Source organism: Camelus bactrianus, chromosome 7 (assembly GCF_048773025.1).
Source record: "Camelus bactrianus isolate YW-2024 breed Bactrian camel chromosome 7, ASM4877302v1, whole genome shotgun sequence".
Classification (NCBI taxonomy): Eukaryota; Metazoa; Chordata; class Mammalia; order Artiodactyla; family Camelidae; genus Camelus; species Camelus bactrianus.
Window position 1 is genome coordinate 432,754 of NC_133545.1, and position 19,628 is coordinate 452,381.

The 19,628-nt window shown below is 59.4% G+C and overlaps 1 protein-coding gene across 2 annotated transcripts in view; it reads left to right on the forward strand.

The window, feature by feature from the left end:
- PTPRN2 (protein tyrosine phosphatase receptor type N2) overlaps positions 1-19,628 on the forward strand; it is a 519,553-nt gene that overhangs the window by 23,106 nt on the left and 476,819 nt on the right. The window contains exon 2 of one of the 2 annotated variants that reach the window (XM_074366632.1): positions 16,677-16,727. The exons of the other annotated variant lie outside the window; for it this stretch is intronic. Coding sequence (XP_074222733.1) covers positions 16,677-16,727 — 51 coding nt within the window. The remainder of the gene's footprint in view (positions 1-16,676; positions 16,728-19,628) is intronic. 2 annotated transcript variants of the gene reach the window in all.

Here is a 19,628-nt window from a genome sequence, read left to right on the forward strand (position 1 = left end):
GGAGAAGCCCCGAGGTTTGCGGGTGGAGGAGGCACCAGTGCGGGGAGGTGTCTGGCACCTCAGGGTTCGTGGTGAGGCCAGGGCCACCACGTACGCCCCCCCCCACCACCACCGCCGATGTCCCGCGGTCCCTGCTGCCTCTGCCCCGGGCGAGGCGCCCGCAGCCATGCACTGGCCAGCCCTCCAGCGGTAGGCATGCTGGCCATCGGGAGGGGTTGCCCTCCTCGGAAGTTCATCTCCGATGACGGGGAGGCACGCAGCCCGGCCCCTCATCGCCCACGAGGCCCAGCCTGCACACTGAGCTGTGGCGGGGACTCAGGCGGGAGCCAGGCGCCCGTGCGCCCTGGGGACCCTTGGCCTGCAGCCGCTTCTCCAGTCCAGCTCCTGAGGTCAGTGACTGAGGAGCAGGAGGCCCTCCGCTGGGAGATGGCAGGTAACACTGAAGAGGACCCCATAGCGTGAAGGGCCAGCGGGGAAACAGACCGAAGGTGGCACCGGGCCACTGAGACGGAGTCACTGCAGGTGCCAGGTGCCATGCAGGCGGTGAGGACAGACTGGGCCCTGCACGGACAGACAGACGGAGGGGAACGGGGGCAGACGGGGGTGGCTCTATCCTGACCCTAGACTGAAGGCACCTCTCTTCCAGCTGGGCTGCTGCCGGCCATGTCCACCCGTTTCCTCCTGGTAGGGCTGGGGGTGCGGCCCTGAGAGATGCCAGTCTCTTCTCTGACCTGAGCTTGGACCTGAGTGGCATCTGGGTCTTCAGTCAGTGGTGAGCCACGTGCCCTCCCTGTGGGGCCACTCAGGCCCGGGAGGTGGGGCTGGGTCAGCGTCCCTGGGTCAGCGTCCCTGCTCCCCACGTGGGGGATGGGCTGCTGGCCTTTATTTCTCTGTGGAAACGAAACACCCCGAGGATGCTTAAGAGGCAGGCAGCACTGCCCTTGTGGTTTGAGGGGTGAGTCTGTGCTGATTAAATGCGCACGACCAGTATTACTATTACCTGCAGCTGAAAGCACTGAAAGTTTGAATAAATAGTGAATCCACACCTTAGTGCATTTGAATATGAATTTCAAAAGATTCTCAAGCTCATTTGAGTTCATAGCCATATTTTAATTTTTTTGTTTTTAATTTTATTTTTTGGAGGGGGAGGCAATTAGGTTTATATTTATTTATTTGCTTTTTAATGGTGCTGGGGCTCGAACCCAGGACCTTGTGCATGCTAAGCACATACCGCTCACCTACACCCTCCACCCCATAGCCATGTTTTTAGATGAAGTTTGAGAAATAGTTTGTGGGAAAGTGTGCTGATGTGCCGGTTCCTTACGGCGTGGCTCTCCGCAGTGTCTAGCTGGAGACTGTCCACTTGTGTGTGCTCCCCGAGCGCTGACATGGATTCTCGAGCTGCCTGTGCTGTGGTGTTGCCTGCTGTCCAGAGCAGAGTTCCTGCATCGCCCTGGGTAGAGGAGGACGTGCCCCTGGTGTCTCACTCATGGCAGCTCTTGGAAAGCCAGTGTTTTGCTTCCAAAGCTTTAAGAAATCAATTATGAGCAGAACCAGGATTTTATCTCACCAGCTCTAAAATGATGGCTTTTCAGCATTTTGAAAAGCAGTTCTTCTGCCAGAATTTGAAACAACAAATTGAATTTATGAGGTCAAGGTGAAACTAGCAAATGTGACAAGGGAGAGGAACATTCATGAATGAAAACGAGGACGAGAGGTCACTGGTCAGAGAGCTAAACGAGGAATCGGCTGGGCGCTCGGGCAGGGTGAAGCAGGGGCACGAGGGCGATTTAGCCCCATGTTCAGATTTCTGTGCAAGAAACGGGTGCCCAGAGCAGGCCAGCCGCTTCCCTGAAGGACGGACGAGGCCTGGTGTTCTCTGCCCTCCAGGGCCGCCCGCCCTCCCCTCCTGCTTGAGCCCCAGGCTGGTCCGGCGTCTGGCTCGGGCCCCGGCCCCTGGGCAGTGGGAACCCAGCAGGCACTGAGAAGGGACAGGACGGTCTGGGTTCCTTCCCGGGACCCCTCCCGGTCAGCCCTGTTCCGGAGCTGCGGGCTCCCCTCCCACAGTGTCTGCACCCTCTGGGGCCGTGGTGCTGGCCCGGGGTTGCGCTCGGCCCCTGAGGTCCTCCGCCTCCGCACACCCTTGTGCGGGTGAACCCTCTCCAGGTCGGCTCCGCTGGACCCAGCCGTCAGTCTTGGGCATCTGTAACGAACCGGGCCACTCAGACTGCAGACGCTTGTTTCTTGTCGTTCTGGGGGCTGGACGTCCAAGGTCAGGGCGAGGGTGCCGCGGTCCCGGCCCCGTGTCTGGCGAGATCTCTTCCCAGCTTGCGGATGCCCGGGGTGGGGGGAGAGAGCTGGAGGGGGCGGGCTCCTCACGTCCCCTCCCCTCGGCCGTCACGGGGCTCCGCCCTCCGGGCTGAAGCCCCGCCTCCCGACTGAAGCCCCGCCTCCCGACTGAAGCCCCGCCCCCTGACACGGCGCCTTGCGGACGCAGGGCACAGGCACGCGCTGCCCGCAGCGCCTGCCTCGTCCCCGCTCCTCCCTGGCTAACAGGGCATCCGCTCGGCTCTCCCCCAGGTTCTGGCGCAGGTGAAGGTGGGGCTGGACGCCACGGCAGCTGACAGCCCAGCTGGTCTCCTCGGACCTGGTGTAGCAGGTGGACGTTGCCCGACAGGCCCACTTACTTAGTTTCTTCTCATTGTTTGCTTGTTTTCTTGGAAGTGACACCAACATTTTTACGAACCCAATCAAAGCCTCGAATCTAAATGCTTCAGTTTCGCTCGGCCGGCTGGTTTACCGGTCCCTGTCTGCACCCTGACTTGCAGCAAAGCTTAAAGAGCATTCGGGCCTTCCCATTTCAGGTTTCATGTTGTCAAATTTGTTGCTGTAGTGGCTCGGGCCAGTGAGGTCTGGGGCTGCGTCCCCAGCAGCTGCAGTTGGCGGGGCGCTGGGCTGGGAGGGGCTGCTTTGGGTCCTGACCTTCGACTGTGAGCTGAACCCTTGTTTCCCTTGTTCCTCTTTCCTGGCCTGGACCTGGCCTTTTAAAGCACTCGTTTTGAAGTATTTTTTCTGATACGAAAATACCACAGGCTCATGGAGGAAACTGTAGACTTTCCGTGAAGGATGAAGAAGAGAAAACTGACCCCACCAAGTACGGCCCCCATGTTAGACCTGACGTTCGTCTTTCCAGTCTTTTTTAAAGTCATGGTTAGAAAGGAAAACATGTGGTCGTGAACATACCTGACACACCATTTGTGCTCTGCTGGCTTCGCTTTGCATTGTGTGAGCAATTTACCAAGTAATTGAAAACTCTACAGCCTCATTTTTGACGGTTGCCTAATGAGAATTTTCATATGTTTTGAATAAATAACCGCCTGAATACTACGAGGAGGAGCCACCTGTGCCTGGTGATCCCCGGGGAGGCCCGAGCCACCCACCCCTCTGGCTTTCTCTCTTTTTCAGTGTGCTTCTGACAGCGGTTCAGTCGCTGAGGGCAAGATTTCAAACACGGTCATGTGCTGGGGGAGATGCGAAGCCAGGCACTGCCTTCCGACTCACCTGGTGCAGAGTCTCCCAGGGGCCCCCGAGGAGGTGTTGTTGACGCCCGTTTCACAGAAAGGAAAACGGAGGGGGGCAGTCAGCATGAATAGCTTGCCCTGTTCTCGCAGCCATGGGGATGGGGCCGGGATTTGGAGGCTCATGTTTTCCTCTGTTCTGTGTTGTCAAAAGTACCAGAGACCAAAGCTGCTTTTTTCTTTGACAAGATTATGGCAGGAACACGAGATGCCTTTGCTGCAGGGTAATGTGGAGCTTCAGCTGTCCCTTGGAGGGTGTGAGTAGGAGCCCCAGGAAAGGGGCTTCCCAGCCAGGATGTCGTCCGGGCGGGATGCAGGCGGGATGGGGCTTCGAGGAGCCCATCAACACCTCAGGTCTCAAGGAGGCCATGCGGGGTTGGTGGGCGGCGGTGCACCCCCTGCCCCGAGCCCGCACGCCCTGACTGTGCTGAGCGGGGAAACAAGCGCCTTGTCTCTGTTGATCTCGAGGCTCGTCTCTGTTGACCAGCTGCCTGGAGCTGGGAAGTGAGCTGAGGTCAGACCCTGAGTGGAAGGCGGCCAGGGATGCTAAGCAGTGACCTAGCTTTGGCTGGACAGTGAGGCCCACTTAGCAGAGGATGGTGTTCGGGAGGGGCCATGGCAGTGGCCGGAGCACAGGTGTCTGCAGGTGAGGTTTGGGGGAGTTCTTGGAGGTGCTTGGAGTGTGAGGGAGGCAGAGACACTCTCAGGAGTCCAGAGGCATGTGTGGAACATCCATCACAGCACAGAGCTGTCCCTGACAGAGCCGGGGGGCGGGCGGTTACGGCCTCACACCAGGCCCGGCACCCCCTGGGGTGGGCGGGGACACAGCCTCCAGGCACCTCGGGTGAAGGTCCCTCCAGCACGGCTGGCAGCCGGGGGAGAGGGCAGCCAGGTTCCGGCTTGTGTCTCCTTGGTGAGTCCCGTTGCACGGAGTCCCCGCACGGAGCAGGGGCTACAGGTTTAGCCATCGTTCCTTCCCCGTCACTGCCTGTTGAACGGCCGGCTGAGTCCCTACCGTGTGCCGGCCACACACACTCCTTGGGCCGGAGCGGGGCTTTGAACCACAGCCGGAAGGAGGTGCGCAGGCAGCTGTGCCCTGTACCCTCCAGCTGCAGCCTGGATGCCGGTTTTAGTGACTGTTCTCATGGCCGAGTGGGCTCTTCCCTGAGCCCCAGGCCTGACTGCCCCTCTCACCCCTGGCCCGGTGTCCACGGCCATGTTCCAGGGTCAGTCTCACTCTGGGCTCCTCACCTCCTGCTGGCCCGGCCTTGCTGCCCCACCGAGCATGTTCGTCCTGGCCCTGGGCTGAGTGTGTGTCCTGTGAGGCCCTGTGTTCTCCCCTCCTGACACCCACGCCCTGGGCCTGGGGGCCGTGTGAGTGGGGTGGGAGGTCCCCGGTGCCACAAGCAGACAGTGTCCAGGGCGTGGGTCCCAAGGAGACGGCGGGGCTGCATCTGGCTAGACATGACACCCATGTCAGGGAGGGGAGGGCGTGGGCTGAGGTTGGGGAGCCCACCGCACTGTGTGCCCGGCCTGCAGCCCAGCAAGTTCGGAGAAGCGGAAGGACACTCGTGGGGAATTCCTGTGAGCTGGGGACACAGTTCCCACCTTGTCATGTTGCTGGGGAGCCTGAACACGGTGAGGGTGCTGCAGCCTGCGTGCTGGGGGTGGGCTTTGGTGAGCGCTGGTGGAGGACTTAGCACCTGCCAGGGTCGGGCCCCCAGTGGTTGGTCTGGGACCTAAGTGCTTGGAGCACCAAGGAGCCTGCAGAGGGGCAGGCAGGGGGGGGTGACTGGGAGGATGTGGTCTCCAAAGGATGACCCCAGGGAGGAGCAGGGGCAGTGAGGGCTGTGCATGGCCAGTGGTCAGGAAGGGAGGAAGGCAGAGGTGGGTCTGCACAGCCCGACCCGGGCCCCAGTGGTGTGAGTCCCAGGGGGTGACAGCCCTGCTGGGGCCTCTGCCTGTGTCTCCTGACCCCTTTCAGAGGCTGTGATCTCCCCAGGGCCTCGAGGCTGCACTCGTCTCCATGAAAACCCCTAGAAGCCTGGCATTGGGAGGGCATGTCTGTGCTTTGGCAGAGGTGGGTCCTGAGCAGGGCTGGGTCTGGGCCTGCAGGCCGCGTGGAGGCGGGGGTGGGCCGCGTGCAGCAGGGATGTTGCTGCGGGGCCCTGAGAAGCCGCAGGTTTCAGCCCGCAGAGGTGCGGGGCGGGATGAAAGACCGGGTGTCAGGGTGGGGCCCCAGGGCACCAGGTCTCTGGGATGCCCCCTGGAGGTCCCCTGGAGCCGTGACCTCTGGCTCTGGGGGCAGGCCGGGAGGTGGATACCAGAGCCCGGGGAGCAGCGCGGAGCGAGTGGCAGAGGTGGGGGCGTTTTGGACAAAGCAGTAGCACGCGTAAATGGGGCATGAAGTCCCTGTGATGCACTGAATTGCGCTCAGTGATGACTGAGCCCTGCGCCTGTTGGCCGCACGTCCCTGAGGCAAGGCCCGGCCCGGCGGGAGGGGTGGAGGAGCCCCTCTCTCCTTCCTAAACCCAGAGGGGCCTGGGGGCTGGGAGCTGCAAGTCGGCCTGGCTCTGGGCCCCTGTGGGGCCATCTCTTGTCCAGGCGCTGCCTTCTGTGGTGGCCGCCGCCTGCAGTCCTGCTCCACGCTGGACGCCCGGTTTCCAAAATAGCTAAGCCTTGGCCTCTGGACCATGTCCTGGGAAGGGCGTTCCTTCCACCGCGGGGTGTCCTTTGCCTGGATGCCCTGCCCTGCAGCAACCAGAGCCTGGCCTGGGAAGGCCGAGGGCCGCCCCTCCCAGTCCAGGGTGGTGGTTGGTCTGATGGTTTCCTGTAAGGTCCTCGTGGGTCACATGCCACTGGGCTGTCTCTGCGGAGGCTGCGGACAGCAGGTGTCGGTCAGCTCTCACGGTCAAGGATGCGGGGTCCTTGCACCGGTCCTCTCTCGTCTGCTCAGATCTCCTGGTGTGAACTGGGCTTGCCTGCTGGCTCCTGCTCTTGGTGCTCAGGAGCTCCCCAGCTGATAGAGGACCCTGCCCTGCCGTCATCCCCGCACGGCCCGCGCACAGGGGCGGGAGCCGGTGGGAGAAGCTGCTGGGGCAGAGTGGGGAGTGGAGAGGGCCGGTGAGGTCTTTGACCCTGAACTGAGGCTGAAGGCAGGAGTTCTTCCCGGAGTTCAGTGGGGAGATCCCGGGGATGAGGTGTGCGGAAGCCTGGAGGCCGGGTGCGGGAGCGGGCAGGGGCCATAGACCCAGATGAAGGGGCCCTTCGGCTTTTTGCGGAAGGGATGGACCCATCGCTGGGGTCCTCATTGCTGGACGCAGCTCACTGGGCGTCATGGAGAGTCTCTGTGGCCTCAGAGAGAACGGCTGGAAGGGAAGTGGCTCACACTCGGGGACGAAGCAGGAACCACGAAGGCCAGAGGTGGCGGGCTGGGGTCGCGAGAGGAGGTGCGGCCAGTGTGGACGGGGCGGTGTCAGCAAGTGTGGCAGGTGGGGGGCCGCTGGCCAGAGGCCTCGTGCAGCCGGGTGATGTGTCTGGAGCAGCAGGGGCCCTGGGAGAGCGTGGCTGTGTACACAGGGCTCACTGCTGGCGGGCCGTCCCCGCGGAGGGTCTGCCGTCTGCGGTGTGGGTGAGGGAGAGCAGAGGAGGCGGCTCTGCAGGGATCTGCATCGAAGAAGAGGCTGGAGCATCTTAGACACCTGACGAAAAATTAACCCGACATTCTCTGCTGTCCCCAAGTCCCAGCCAACTCTTGTCAGCCTTTTGACTTGAGAAGAAATGAGTTGAAAATCATGTATCAGTTGCATGTGTCACGCTGGTAAGAGTCTCTGCAAACTGCATGTGGCCTCATGTCCATGAGAGGAGGGCTCTCGTGGGAGGTGGCGGGCGGCCCAGCGCCCCGGTTCTCGCACGTGCCACCAGGCAGCTTCTCCTCGCTGAGCCGTCTCTGAAAAGGAGCCTCTGATTGTGTTGATCTACTCAGGAGTCTCTCCTGTCCCCTCTCCTCCGCATTTTTTTTTAGGAACATGATTGTTTCTCCTACGTGGAATTTCGGTGATTTTCGCCCCATGGGTGATTTTCTGATGTCTGTGAGGCTTTGCTATTACAGCAGGAAAGAGGGTGGAGCTGGAAGAGGGAGTTACAGTGGATGCAAAGAAGGGCAGACTTTTCTTTTTGTGATGAAATCCTGGAAAAGATAAAATAACCTCAGCCTGTGAGAATCAGACAGAGACACAGCCGTGGGGAGGGGGCGGTTTGGGGGCCTGCGCTGTTCGCGGGGCGAGACGTTGAGCGGTGGCTCACTTATTTGCACGTGCACTTGGTGACTGTTCTTCGAGCACCTGCTGTGCGTGGGGTGCATGAGGTAACCCCGGACGTCCCGGCTGTTCTTTGTCACGGGGCTGCAGGGAACCTGAGGGGGAGAAGCTAGAATACAGTCAGAAGACTGAAGATGTGCCCAGTGTCCCTCAGAGGGCCAGGCCCGGAGGACGGCCCCTCACGCGCATAGGATGGGGCAGGCTCACCGCGTGTCCTCCGCACGCAGGGGAGGCCCTGGCGTGTTCCTGGTGGGACACCGTCACCAAGTGAGACACGCAGATCCTCCTCCCTTAGTGGCTTCTGGGGACAGAACACTGTATTTCACTCGTGTTTATCTGTGTCTTTAATTCAAGGCCCACGGAGGACCTTGAATAAACCCTTGCTGGGTGGAATCACGATTTCAGATGCACTCATTGCTCTTGGCACTCCACAAGGCCCAGAGCGCGGCCCCACTGTTTCTCCCGTGCAGACCTGCAGACAGACCCACTGGCATGTCACCTTCATTTGGCGTGCTTGGCCACCCAGGGCCTCCGGCTGCCCTGCCGACCCCAGAGGAAGACAAGCCTCGTCGGTGTCCGGCTGCCTGCTGGACCGTGGCTGGCGCCTGCATTTCCCTGTCACATGTGGTCAGCAGAGCCTGAAACACGGACCTAGATGAGGCCTTGGAGGCCAGGAGGACGGAGAGGAAATCTTGAGGTGGATTTCTACCCGCTCGCCATTCTGGCCCCGCTTTCTGTGCAGCCTGAGCTCTTGTTCTGGTTACCTGGACCTTTGAGCTCCGGTCAGTAGGAAGGGGAGGTGGGTTGGACGCTGAGGCCCCGGTCGGCCTGAACGAACCCCAGAGTTGGCTCACTGGTGGTGGGGATGGGGCGGGGAGACAGCTGGAGAGGGGTCCCCAGGCCTGCACCCCAGGACCAAACAGCCTCATGGCACGGAAAGGAGGTTCCCGGGTCCATGTGCTGCAGTTGTGACCAGAGGTGCTGTTACCCAGTGCTGGACGTGGCCCCGGGACCAGTGTGGGGCCCCAGGACCCTGCCTGCCCCACCGCAACCCATGGCCCAGGCCCCTCCTCCCGCCCGGCACCGCCCGGCACCTCGCAGCGTCCGGCCCTTGTAGGCTGACTGGCAGTGGCTGCGGCAGCGATAGCGGTGGCTGCCATGTGGGACGCTGCCCAGTGTCTGTGTCACTTGTTACCCCGCGTTCTCCACATTCACAGCTGAAACCCCGGGCTCAGAGTTCGGGGTCTTGGGGCCCCTTCCTCTCTCCCAGCTGCTCCTTTCCTTTCGACCCCCGCCCCCACCCGGCCCTGCCTTTCCCACTCACGGCCTGGCTTGGAAACGGCCGCCTGGGCCAGGGCCCACCCAGGAACATGCACTTTGCAGTGAGTGTGCTTCTGTTCCTTAGCTTAGGGCATTTTTCTTTCAATTATTACTTTTTTTTTAAATGCTGGGAGGCTGTGGATGCCTCTTGTAGCCAACAGGGTGACTCGGACATCACAGAGGTGTCCATTGTGCATAATTGAATGTCACACTTCTGGGGGAAGAATGGAACTGGCCCCTGAAGATAATTCCCCATGGCGTGTGAGCACCAGGCTTTGCATCTGCCTTGGCGGCTCAGGGTGTGTGTTCAATGTGCCAGGGGTCCTGTCACCTGGCCTGTCTGGGGCCATCGTGTCTGTGTGGCTCAGCTGAGCCACTGCTCCCCCTGACCCTGCTGGACTGGCTTGTGGGGAACCTGGTCCGGGGCACCTGCATTGCTGGGAGCTTTTTGGAAATGAGGGTCTCAGGCCCACCCACACCCCCTGAGTCAGGAGCCGGGTGGGCCCAGCCACCACGGTTTAACCAGTCCTCTGGGTGCTCAGGGCCGAGAACTGCCGGGCAGGGCGGCTGTGTGGGTGACGCTGGTCCTGCTGTACACCTGGGTCTCGTTTACTGTTTCCCAGTGAGGGGTGGGCAGCAGAGAGCTGCATCTTGAGAATTGTGGCAAATGTCGTCTGCTGGGTCCTTCTTTGGAGGAGAGCGTGGCCCTTGGCAGCATCGAGGATTCTGAGAATCTCGCAGAGAAGAAACCTGTGGAATTCTAGCTCAGAGTTTTCAGTGAGTGGGGCTCATTAACACCCCTCTTGTCCTGGGGACATCATTGCCAGCCAGCCCTGCTCCTTCCTGAGGTGACTTTCACTGTGATACAGTTTTCAGTCGTTTTTCTTTGTTGTTCTGTGTTTAATCTGGGGCTGCAGTGAGAGCAGGACGCACAAGCCACGGACGAGGGTGGAGACAACTCCCGCTCAGGTGCACCCTGGATCCCCTCTCCAGACCCACCGGCCTCGTCCTCGGCAGGTCTGGGTGTCCCCGGCTCTTCAGACTCAGTGTCAGGAGAGGACAGCGCTCACTCCAGGTGTGGACAAGGACTCCCGAACTGCAAACGCTCCTTCTTGTCTCATCATTGAAAAACAAGCCCAGAAAGTCATCTAAGAAAACACTTGATGTTTTTGAGCTTATGGTGTGAGAATTCTAAACCTCAAGCCCAGATATTCTTGCCTTTTTACTCCTGATCAAATGACAATTATGTTTAAACATATACCTGCCTTCAGACTGAACCTAACAAACTCATGAATGTTAGTTGACATGATTTTTCTTTCATAGCTAATACAAAGTAACTCAAATATGGCATTGAAATTTGGGATAATAATGAATGTGGATCCAGAAAATGGATCATAAAGAGTTTAATTTACTTGACGATACAGTCTTTAATAGTGTGCAGGTTCAAAATCCTAGACGAAAATTACACGCACTGTGCTTCTGCTTCTCGCTGGAAATGCAGAAACTTGGGATCGCATCAGCATCCGGGCTGGTTCACGGGCAGGAAAGTTCCGGAATTACGTGCTCTGTCATGTGATGATGGCAAAGAAGGACAGATTTCCTAAGGAGGGTCCTGAGACTGTGGGCCCCGTGCGTCAGGAGTGGCTGAGAAACTGTGACCCAGTTTTCCTCCTTCATCTGAGACCACGGCTAAGGCAGCCCAGCTCTGCCCCAAATGCTCAAGCCACGTCTTGTGCACCCCTGTGGGAGGCGGGGCCTGTGGCACACATGCGCGTACCCCTGTGGGAGGCGGGGCCTCCGGCACAGCTGCGCACCCCTGCGGGAGGCGGGGCCTGTGGCACACGTGCGCTCATCCCAGTCCTCCTGTGCGCCTGGTCTCTATCATGTCACATTGCCATGCTGTCCTTTCACGGGAGTGGCTGAGTTTGGCCCAGTTCAGGCCTGTCGCGAGTTTCGGGGTCTTAGGGGTCCCATTTCTTTCTCCTAACGGAGTGCTTGAATCCTCAGCATTTGACATTCAAGACTTCTCATTAAATATCTTTTCAGAGGTTTTCTTTAACTCCGTATCTATGGAAACAAGCTTAGAAATGCTTTCTTAATCCAAAAGAATAATTCAACAAATGTCCTTTTTTTGAAGATACCATTGCATTTCAGAAAATTGAGGACAGAAGGCCAGGAGACAATTGAAATACCACTCAGAGCTCACCTGGCTGAGGTGGAGGACTCCAGCAAAGCAGGACCGCGTGGTGCTAATGTTACCCGACACGGGCTCCAGGGCCCCAGGCCGGCGCTGAGAAGGCAGCAGAGGTGCGCAGCAGCCTGTCCCTCTGCGGCGGGGACGGGCCTGTGCAAGCGCTGTCTCTCCTCCTGGGTGGTCCTGGGGCGGGGCAGCCCCCACTCCTCCTCCCATCACTGTCCCCCCCCTTTCCCTTCTGTCTCTGAAATCTCAGTCACGGCTTTGCTCTATGGTCTTGTCGCCCAGATGTGCGGCAGGTTCGGCTGCTCCCGGCTCCAGAAGCACATGGCCTCGGGGCGGCTGCTCTGCAATCTCTTGCTTGCTCTTCCAGGTCTTGTTCCATGAGAAGTGGGTTTCTGATGTGAACGTGGTTTTCTGTTCCTGCTTGGACACCCCACCCTGAGGCGCATTTTTGCGTGGATCTGACGGAAATGTTCAGAAGCAGCACATGGGTGCAGGGGCCAGGACGTGTGGTCTGTGCTCGGGGCCAGGTTGAGGGCCCGGTGGTGGGTGGAGCGTCCACCCGTTCCCAGCTGGGATGGACGGCAGCTCTGCGTACCCCCTCAGAACAGGAGGAACGAGGACAGCTCTGAAGAGACACCACCTCCAGTCCTACACCCCCCCACGCTTTGCCAGTGTGGTTCCTAGGAAAGAAGATAATTAATGTAATTATTAATGTAATTCCCCAGCACTTCAGGTTTTCAGCCCCTTAGAGTTTTCCACTGGGGAGAGACACAGAAAGTGCCTACGCTGAGAATCCCCGTGTGGACTTTGGTGTTGAAACCCAGACACCAGGCGTGCAGTGGAGGCTCATGGCACAGCTGCTTTCTCCCGAGGCTGAGAGGAGACAGGCGGGTGCACAGAATCCCTGCCATAGATGGCCGTGGGTGTGAGGGTCCTGGGCCACTGTGCCCCAGGCGTCTGGTGGGGTCTGGAAGGGGACAGCTGGCCCCGCGGGAGAGGTGACACTTGTGTCACCTAACTGTGCCTTAGTCGTTTAAGTCACGACGTCTGCTGCCTTCCCTGTGCATGAGCTGTGGTGTAAAATGCCTTCTCGGAGGCACTGCATGTCCGTCCCGAGAGGATGCTCTGTCCGTGTGCCCGGGGCGGCGGGGCCGAGGGAAACTTCTCTGCGGGGAGAGTGAGCATTCGGCTGGGGCAGCTGCTCGTGGCCTCCGGACAGCAGGCGTGGGCTTGGTGGAGACGGCAGTGTTCACTGGGTGCGGGGTCTGGGTGAACAGGTGACCACCGTCTCTGATGTTGCCTGATATCAGCCGATGCTGATTCGTCTGATGCTGGCTCCGTTCAGCTGGGCCTTATGGACCTCCGGGAGACAGGATTCACATGGGTCCAGAACCACCTGGGCAGAGCGAGGCTGGGCCTTCAGCCTCCCCCTGCAGCAGGTGGGAGGTGGCTGCAGCATACACTTTTCTGGTCTTTGAGGGGTGGCCCCTGTCACCTGGGGAGCCCAGCTGTCACGGTGGAGGAGGGGGCCTGTCACCCCTGCCCCAGACCTCGGCTCTGCAATGAGGGCCCCTCCTGCTGCCCAGCGGGGTGTCAGACTGGGACAGGGGACGGGGTCTGGAAAGTGGGCAGCCCCGAGAGGAGGGTGGACACCTGGGCTCCAAAATGCCATGTACCATGACCTGGCTTCGATGCCGCTTCTCAGAGAAACGAGAGAAAAGCAAGCCGGCCTTGTGACATGGGGTGGCCTCCTCGCGTCTGGGGCCGGAGGAGAACCCCTTTGGGAACCGGGAGCTGTTTCCTCACCTGGGCATCACCCAGCGTACCGAGCGCCTGCCCTGGGTCAGAGGGCCCAACCGACGTGGGCAGGAGCCGCGAGGGTCCCCAGTGCGGGAATCAAGTTCAGCTCAGGTCTGAGGGGTCCTGGGTCCCTGAGCCGCAGAGCTGTCCCCGCCCCGTGATGGAGGAGGCTGCACTCGGGACCCACGCACAAGGTGACACTTCTCCAGCGTCTGCCCTGAGCCGAGCCGAGCCGGCCGCCTACCCTGGGCGGGGCTCCGGGGCCCCAGCCTTCAGAGGGGCCTTGCCCCACCTTCCGTTTTCTGCAGGGCAGAAGGCGCAGAGTCTGGGCACCTCCGGCGCAGCTCCCCCGGGCCTCCCTCCCCGCCTGCTGGGCTGGGAGCTGCTCCGGGGTTCCCGGCTCTGGGGCACGTGTGGGCTGGAGCAGAGCGCCGGGCTGTCTTCTTAGGGAAGGAGCCTGTGGGTGCGGGGGCTCTCGGGGCAGCGACCCTCCCTCCGTCCTTCCCTCCAGATGGCAGGTCTCTCCTCTCCTTCCCACGAATCTGCTCCGCGCAGGACAGTGGGGCAGGTGGACGGGCGGGGCTGGAAGGTGCAGCTCCACCAGATGAGAGTCCGCAGGCCTCCTCCCGCCTCTCTCTGCTCAGGTGACTGTGGTGAACACACACCCCTCGGCCTGGAGCAGCGTGGAATAGGGAGGGGGGCACATTGGGGACAGAGTCTGGCTGAGGGCGTGTTATTCACCTCTGAGTTCTGGTTTCCTTGCCTGTGAAACTCCCGTCAGTGCGTGGTGGGGACTGGACGCGATGTAACAGGTCGGTGTTCAGCTGATGCCAGCCTGGGAGTGAAACTCTGTCATTACATTGTGTGGCCCGGGAGAAGAGGACTAGAGACAGAGTAAGGGAAATCCCGATGAGAAGCCCTGTTTGTGGAAAGTCACTGTGGGAAGCGGAGCATGCCTGTCACCGTGGCTGGGTGGCCCGCGTACGCGGGCTCCCTGGAGTTCTATTTGCTCCGAGGCTGAGCCGCTCTCAGCTTTAACAAAACTGAGGAGGACACTCTCGGTTCCTCAGAATCTTCTCCTGATTTGTGGTCTGTCTGAGAGGGAAGCTGTTCCATTTTTTGGTGAGAGAATCCATTTCAGGCTCATTTTTTCTTACAGTTTTTAGTCACAAAACCTTTCCGTTACATTAGTTGACATGTGTTAAGTAGTTAGTGGCTCTGTTCTCGGCACTTTTGCAAAAGCCCCAAGGAAGGGGAGGGAGTCACTTTGATTCCGGCTGGGCAGCTGAAGAGACCAGCCCCAGGAGGGAAGCCAGTCGCCTGGGCTCGGCCGGAGCACGGGGCGGGGGGTCGGTGGGGCTGGGGCCCTGGCCGCCCCAGCAGAGTCATGGCTCGGGGGGCCGCCAGGAGTGAAGGGTGGGGTCCCTGGGGGTTCCCACTGTAAAACACACACCCTTTGTAAGCGTCTCCTGGGAGCCAAGGCTCTGAGAGGAGGGCAGCCGGGCTCCTCTCGGGACGGCTGGACCTGCTGTAACTCCCAACAGCACCAGGAAGAGGCCGCAAGGCGGGGCCCAGGCACTGCATGGCATTCTGCGGAGGTCAAGGGGAGGCAGGATTCAGGCTAAAAAGTTCAGTGTGAGTGTGTGTGAGCTTGTGTCTGTGAGTGTGTGAGAGAGTGTGTCTGTGCACACGAGTGTGTGTGAGTGTATATGAGTGTGTGTGTGAGCGTGTGAGTGTGTGAGCGTGTGAGTGTGTGAGCACACGTCTGTGTGTCTGAGCGCATGCATGTCCTGGAGCCAGGGGGAGACCTGTGGGTGTCAGGAGTGAGGGATTTTGGACATGTCTCCTTGCCTTGATGGTCAGGGTAGACCACACCCTTCCAGCGAGGAACCTGGGTCTGAGCCCTGGGCCCAGGAGGCTCAGGGTGGGTGGCGGCTGTGGGCTTCCTCCGAGGGCTTCACTCTTGCCTTCAGAGCCACAAGTGGGCCCATTGGCCCAAGGGGGCAGCGTGAGCAGGTGACTGCCTGGTGGGGGGAGGGCGGTGCCGAGGTGGGGAAGGTGGTGTGTCCGATCAGGCTCTGTCAGACCGAGGTCTTTCTTTCTCTTGATGACTTGAGGCTGATACTCAAAATGAAAGGTGGTCTTTCTTAATTTTAGAGCAAATAACCACGCAAGTGTACTAGCAGTCAGGTTAGCACGTGGCCCGCGGGGACGAGGGCACAGGGAGACCGCTCACGCTCCTGAGTCTGGGGCAGTTCTGTCCCCATCAGAGTCCCTCCTGGTTCTGGGACGATGTTTGCTTTGGCATCTTCTGCGGGCCCTGGCTCCGTGCCTTCCTGACACAGGTCTGCCCAAGGGCATGAGTGCTTCAGTGCGAAGGATTTCAGAGCAGCTCCCTGACGCGGGAGTCAATGACTGCAAACTCTGTGGCGACCTGGCGCGACTGTCCTCTTTCGCTCATCTATTTACTCCTCAGCACCTGCTGTTCGCCAGACATGGGGGCACCACTCAGGAAGCGGTGGAGGTTAAAAAGGTAGCTTTGTGTGGCCCCTAACCTTGAGAATCTCATGTTCAGGGAAGTTGTGCCCTTAAGTGGACATCACAACACAGTGTGGAGATTCCTACAGCAGGTGCTGGACAGAGCCAGTCGCCAGTCTGGTCATGGGAGAGTCCATGGGGGACGTTCAAGTTGGGTCTCAGAGGGTGGCTAGGGGCTTTCTCAGTTGGAGAAACAGGAGTGCAGGCATGATGCTTTGGAAGGAGTGTGTCTCAGTGTTGCCGGAAGGCATGTGTGTTCAGAAGGCACCTACTCGGGTCCATCCGTGGCCCTCACTGGGCAACCCTGGCACGTTGGCTGTCCACGCCCTGCCGAGGCTGCGTCTTCTCTGTCCTTTCCCTGTGTTGAAGATGCACTTGAACGTGGGGCAGGTGGGCCGCCTCCTCTGACCTGCCCTGCCCCTCCTGGTGGCTCAGTGCGTTTGGCACCCCTCCCCACGCCTGCCTTCTCTGGTGGCGGTGCAGGCCAGCCGTCCACGTCAGGATGCAGGCAGGGACTGTCAGGGTGTTGGAGGGAAGGCCCCAGGATGCCACCCTGGAGGTGATGCCCACAAAGTGCCGTGGGTCTGGCCATCTGGTAGCACGCCAGGAGGTGTCGACAGAATGGCCCACCCCCCGTGCTCCCTCTGCAGCTCCCCTGGAAGACCCCTCGGGCAGGTGGACCCTCCCGTTGCCAGAGGAACGGGATGATCGTGGTCCTCCTCCATTGGAGAGGCCGGTCCTGTGGTTACTCCTCTCACAACTGGAGCCGGATGATCCAGCACCACCTCAAGGAAGCCAAATCCAGAGCCTCTGCGGGTCTGCGTGTTCCTAAGGACTCAGGAGCCAGCAGAGGCCGTGGCCCCGGCGGGCGCACTGCTCCCCAGGAGGTGCTGACCCTTTCTCCCCTGCTTCTCCTCCCAGGCTGCCTATTCGAGGACCAGCTGTGCGGCCCGACGGAGACCTGCGTGAACGGTAAGTGGGCCCAGCCACACACAGCTGGGGGTCTGGGCCCGCCTCTGCCCTGCCCACTCACGGCCACCCCTGGGGTGGCTCCATGAGCAGATGGGAGGTTCTGGGTGAGTTTTGTTTTGTTTTTGATGCTTCTGGAGAGCTTCGTGGAGCTGAAAGTTCTCTGGGTATTATTAAAAGGAGAGAAAATGGAAAATCAGTGGAACTGAGACAGGCCCTTTCTGTAGACGTTTGTGTCTGTGTGTCTGCATCTGCGTCTGTCCCTGTAGCCTGGGGTTTTCGGGTGATTTGTGAGGAGCCCTGTGACAGTGGGTGGTGGGGTCTGGTGTCCTGCCCCGCCGCCCACCCTTGCCCCCTGGCTCCAGGTCTGCTCTTGGGCAGCAGCAGGCTCTCCATCCTGTGGGCCCCGTTTTCCTTTCTTGTTAGCTGGAGAAGACTCTGGTGCTTTGTGTTTTCAGGGAGGGCTCGTCACCCACAGTGTGGGGCCTGAAGTGTCTGAGCGGGGCAGCCCCCGGGCCCGGACTCTGGAGGGCAGGCACCTCTGCTTCTCTCATGGGGCTTCGCTCAGGGGGCCAGACCCATGGTGCTCTGAAATGACGAGCAGAAGACCCCACAACCACGACACACATGGCCCTTCACACGTCGATGGGGGTTAGTCTGATCACACGCTGGGAAGGCAGTCCAGCTGGTCTGCACTCAGGACCTCAGGCTGTGGGTTCTTCCCTCCTGTAGCGCCTGGCTCCATGGGTTTGGGGGTGGGTTTGGCCCCTGCCTGCATCCTGCCCGCAGTACTTAGCACCTGCCCAGGCCCCCTGGCTCTGTGCATGGGGGTATGGGTGGAGCCCACCTGCCAGGACTCATGGGCCCCTAGGACCTTCTGTCCAGCCTAGTGAGGCCCTTGGGGTGAAAGGTGCCTCTGCCCGACCTCCTTGACTAGCTCGCCCTCGCTGGGCCCCCACAGGATGCTGTTTGAGGGTCTGAAGGCCAGAGACCAGGCACAGCAAACATCCGTGGTGAGTAAGTCCTGTGCCGGTGTGGATTTCAGGGCCAGGAGCAGCTGTGTGTCTGTGTCCCCACAGCTCGCCTGCCCGGGGGATGCTGCTGGCAGGCGGGTGGCTCTGTTGTGTTTTTTCATTTTGGGGGAGAATTCTGTGTAGGTTGTGACAAGCAGTGGCCTGGACTGGAGGAAAGTACAGCAGAGGCTCGGCGATCCAAGGTCACCAGGCTTGTGGCCGCCGCGTGGCTGGCCAGCCTGGGCGCCTCCATCGCGTCCACCCACCGTTGGCCTCTCGCTGGCCCTGCAACCCCGGGTGAGGACTGCACTCGTGCAGCTTTTATTTAGAGGCAGCTTTTAAAACATAATTTTATTAAAAAAAAAGTCACCTGCCCTGACTCGGTGAAACCTGATTGTGAAGGAAACAGGTGTGTGTGTTCCATTGAATCAGAGATGAGGGTGGTGCTGTCAGAATAAAGGCCAAAGCTCTGTCTCCCACTCCGTCCTTGACAAAACTCCCGCCTGGGGGTTGTGCCCTTTCTCAGAGGCTTCCCGTCCCTGGCCTCAGCCCGCCTCCCTGGCGTGGAGTCACTGTAACGTCGTGTAAGAGAATGGCTGCAGGCTCTGTGGAAGGGGAAGGCAGTCCAGGTGTAAATATCAACACGCGGGCCCTGGGCCTGGAGGCAGACGGAGTCTGATGCTGCCTCCGGTGCAGTTAGGGCCCCCCTGGGATGTGGCAGAGCTGGCCTGCAGGAGTGCGTAGTGCTGGCCTGGCCCTGTGGTCACTGCTGGTGGCTGCGGGCTGAGCCTGGCGGCGGGTGGGCTGGGCTGGGCTGAGTGGCCCGCAGCCGCTCAAGGCCATGAGGGGGCCACTGCATGGAGTCCAGAAGGCTCAGTGGTCGGACACAGGGCTCCTCTCTCTCCTCCCCGCCTTTTCTTGGCATACAGGTAGAAGTGTGTAATCCTACTAACCTTGTGTGTGTTTTCAAAAAACCCAATGGACCTTGTTAACCACAAGTAAAAGTAGACTATTTGTGTGGGATAAGATATTTTATAAAGAAAAGTCAAAAGATAAACAGACTTACCACCTTGCACATATTAGGACAGCTACTATGTGAAAAACCAGAAAATTACAAGTGTTGGTGAGGACGTGGAGAAACTGGAACCCTCATGTGCTGTTGGTGCGAATGTAAAATGGTGCAGCTGCTGTGGAAAACAGTACGGTGGTTCCTCAAAAAATTAAAAATACGGTTACCACAGGATCCGGAAATTCCGCTTCTGGGCATGTACTCAGGAGAATGGAAGGGACTAAAGAGATATTTCTACATCACGTTCACAGCAGTGTTATTCACAGTAGCCAGGAAGCCACCCACACAGTCACTGACATGAACGGAAAGCAAAACGTGGTCCATCCATACGATAGAACATTATTCAGCCTTAAAAAGGAGGGAAATTCTGACACCTGCTGCAACAGGGATGAACCCTGAGAGAGATATGTAAGTGGAATAAACCAGGCATAAAAGGACTGATAATGGATGATTCCTCTCATGAGGCCCCTGGAGGAGACAGAACGTAGGACAGGGGGGCTGGGGGCTGGGGAGGGGGTGGGGAGTTGTGTTTAGCGGGGACAGAGTTTCAGTTTGGAAAGATGAGAAAGCTCTGAAGATGATGGTGATGTCTGCACAGCCGTGTGGATGTACTTAGTGCCACTGGGCTGTGCACCTGAAGATGGTTAATATGCTGCGTTTTACGTATATTTTACCACAATTATGAAAAAGGTAAGCAGCCTGGGGAAACCGCTAGCAACATGGCAGACCGAGGGCTTGTCTTCTTCATTACAAAGAGCTCCTACGGTGATAAGAACAGGCAAAGAGTTCCGCAGGAAGGCACCTGAGGACGTGAACAGTGAT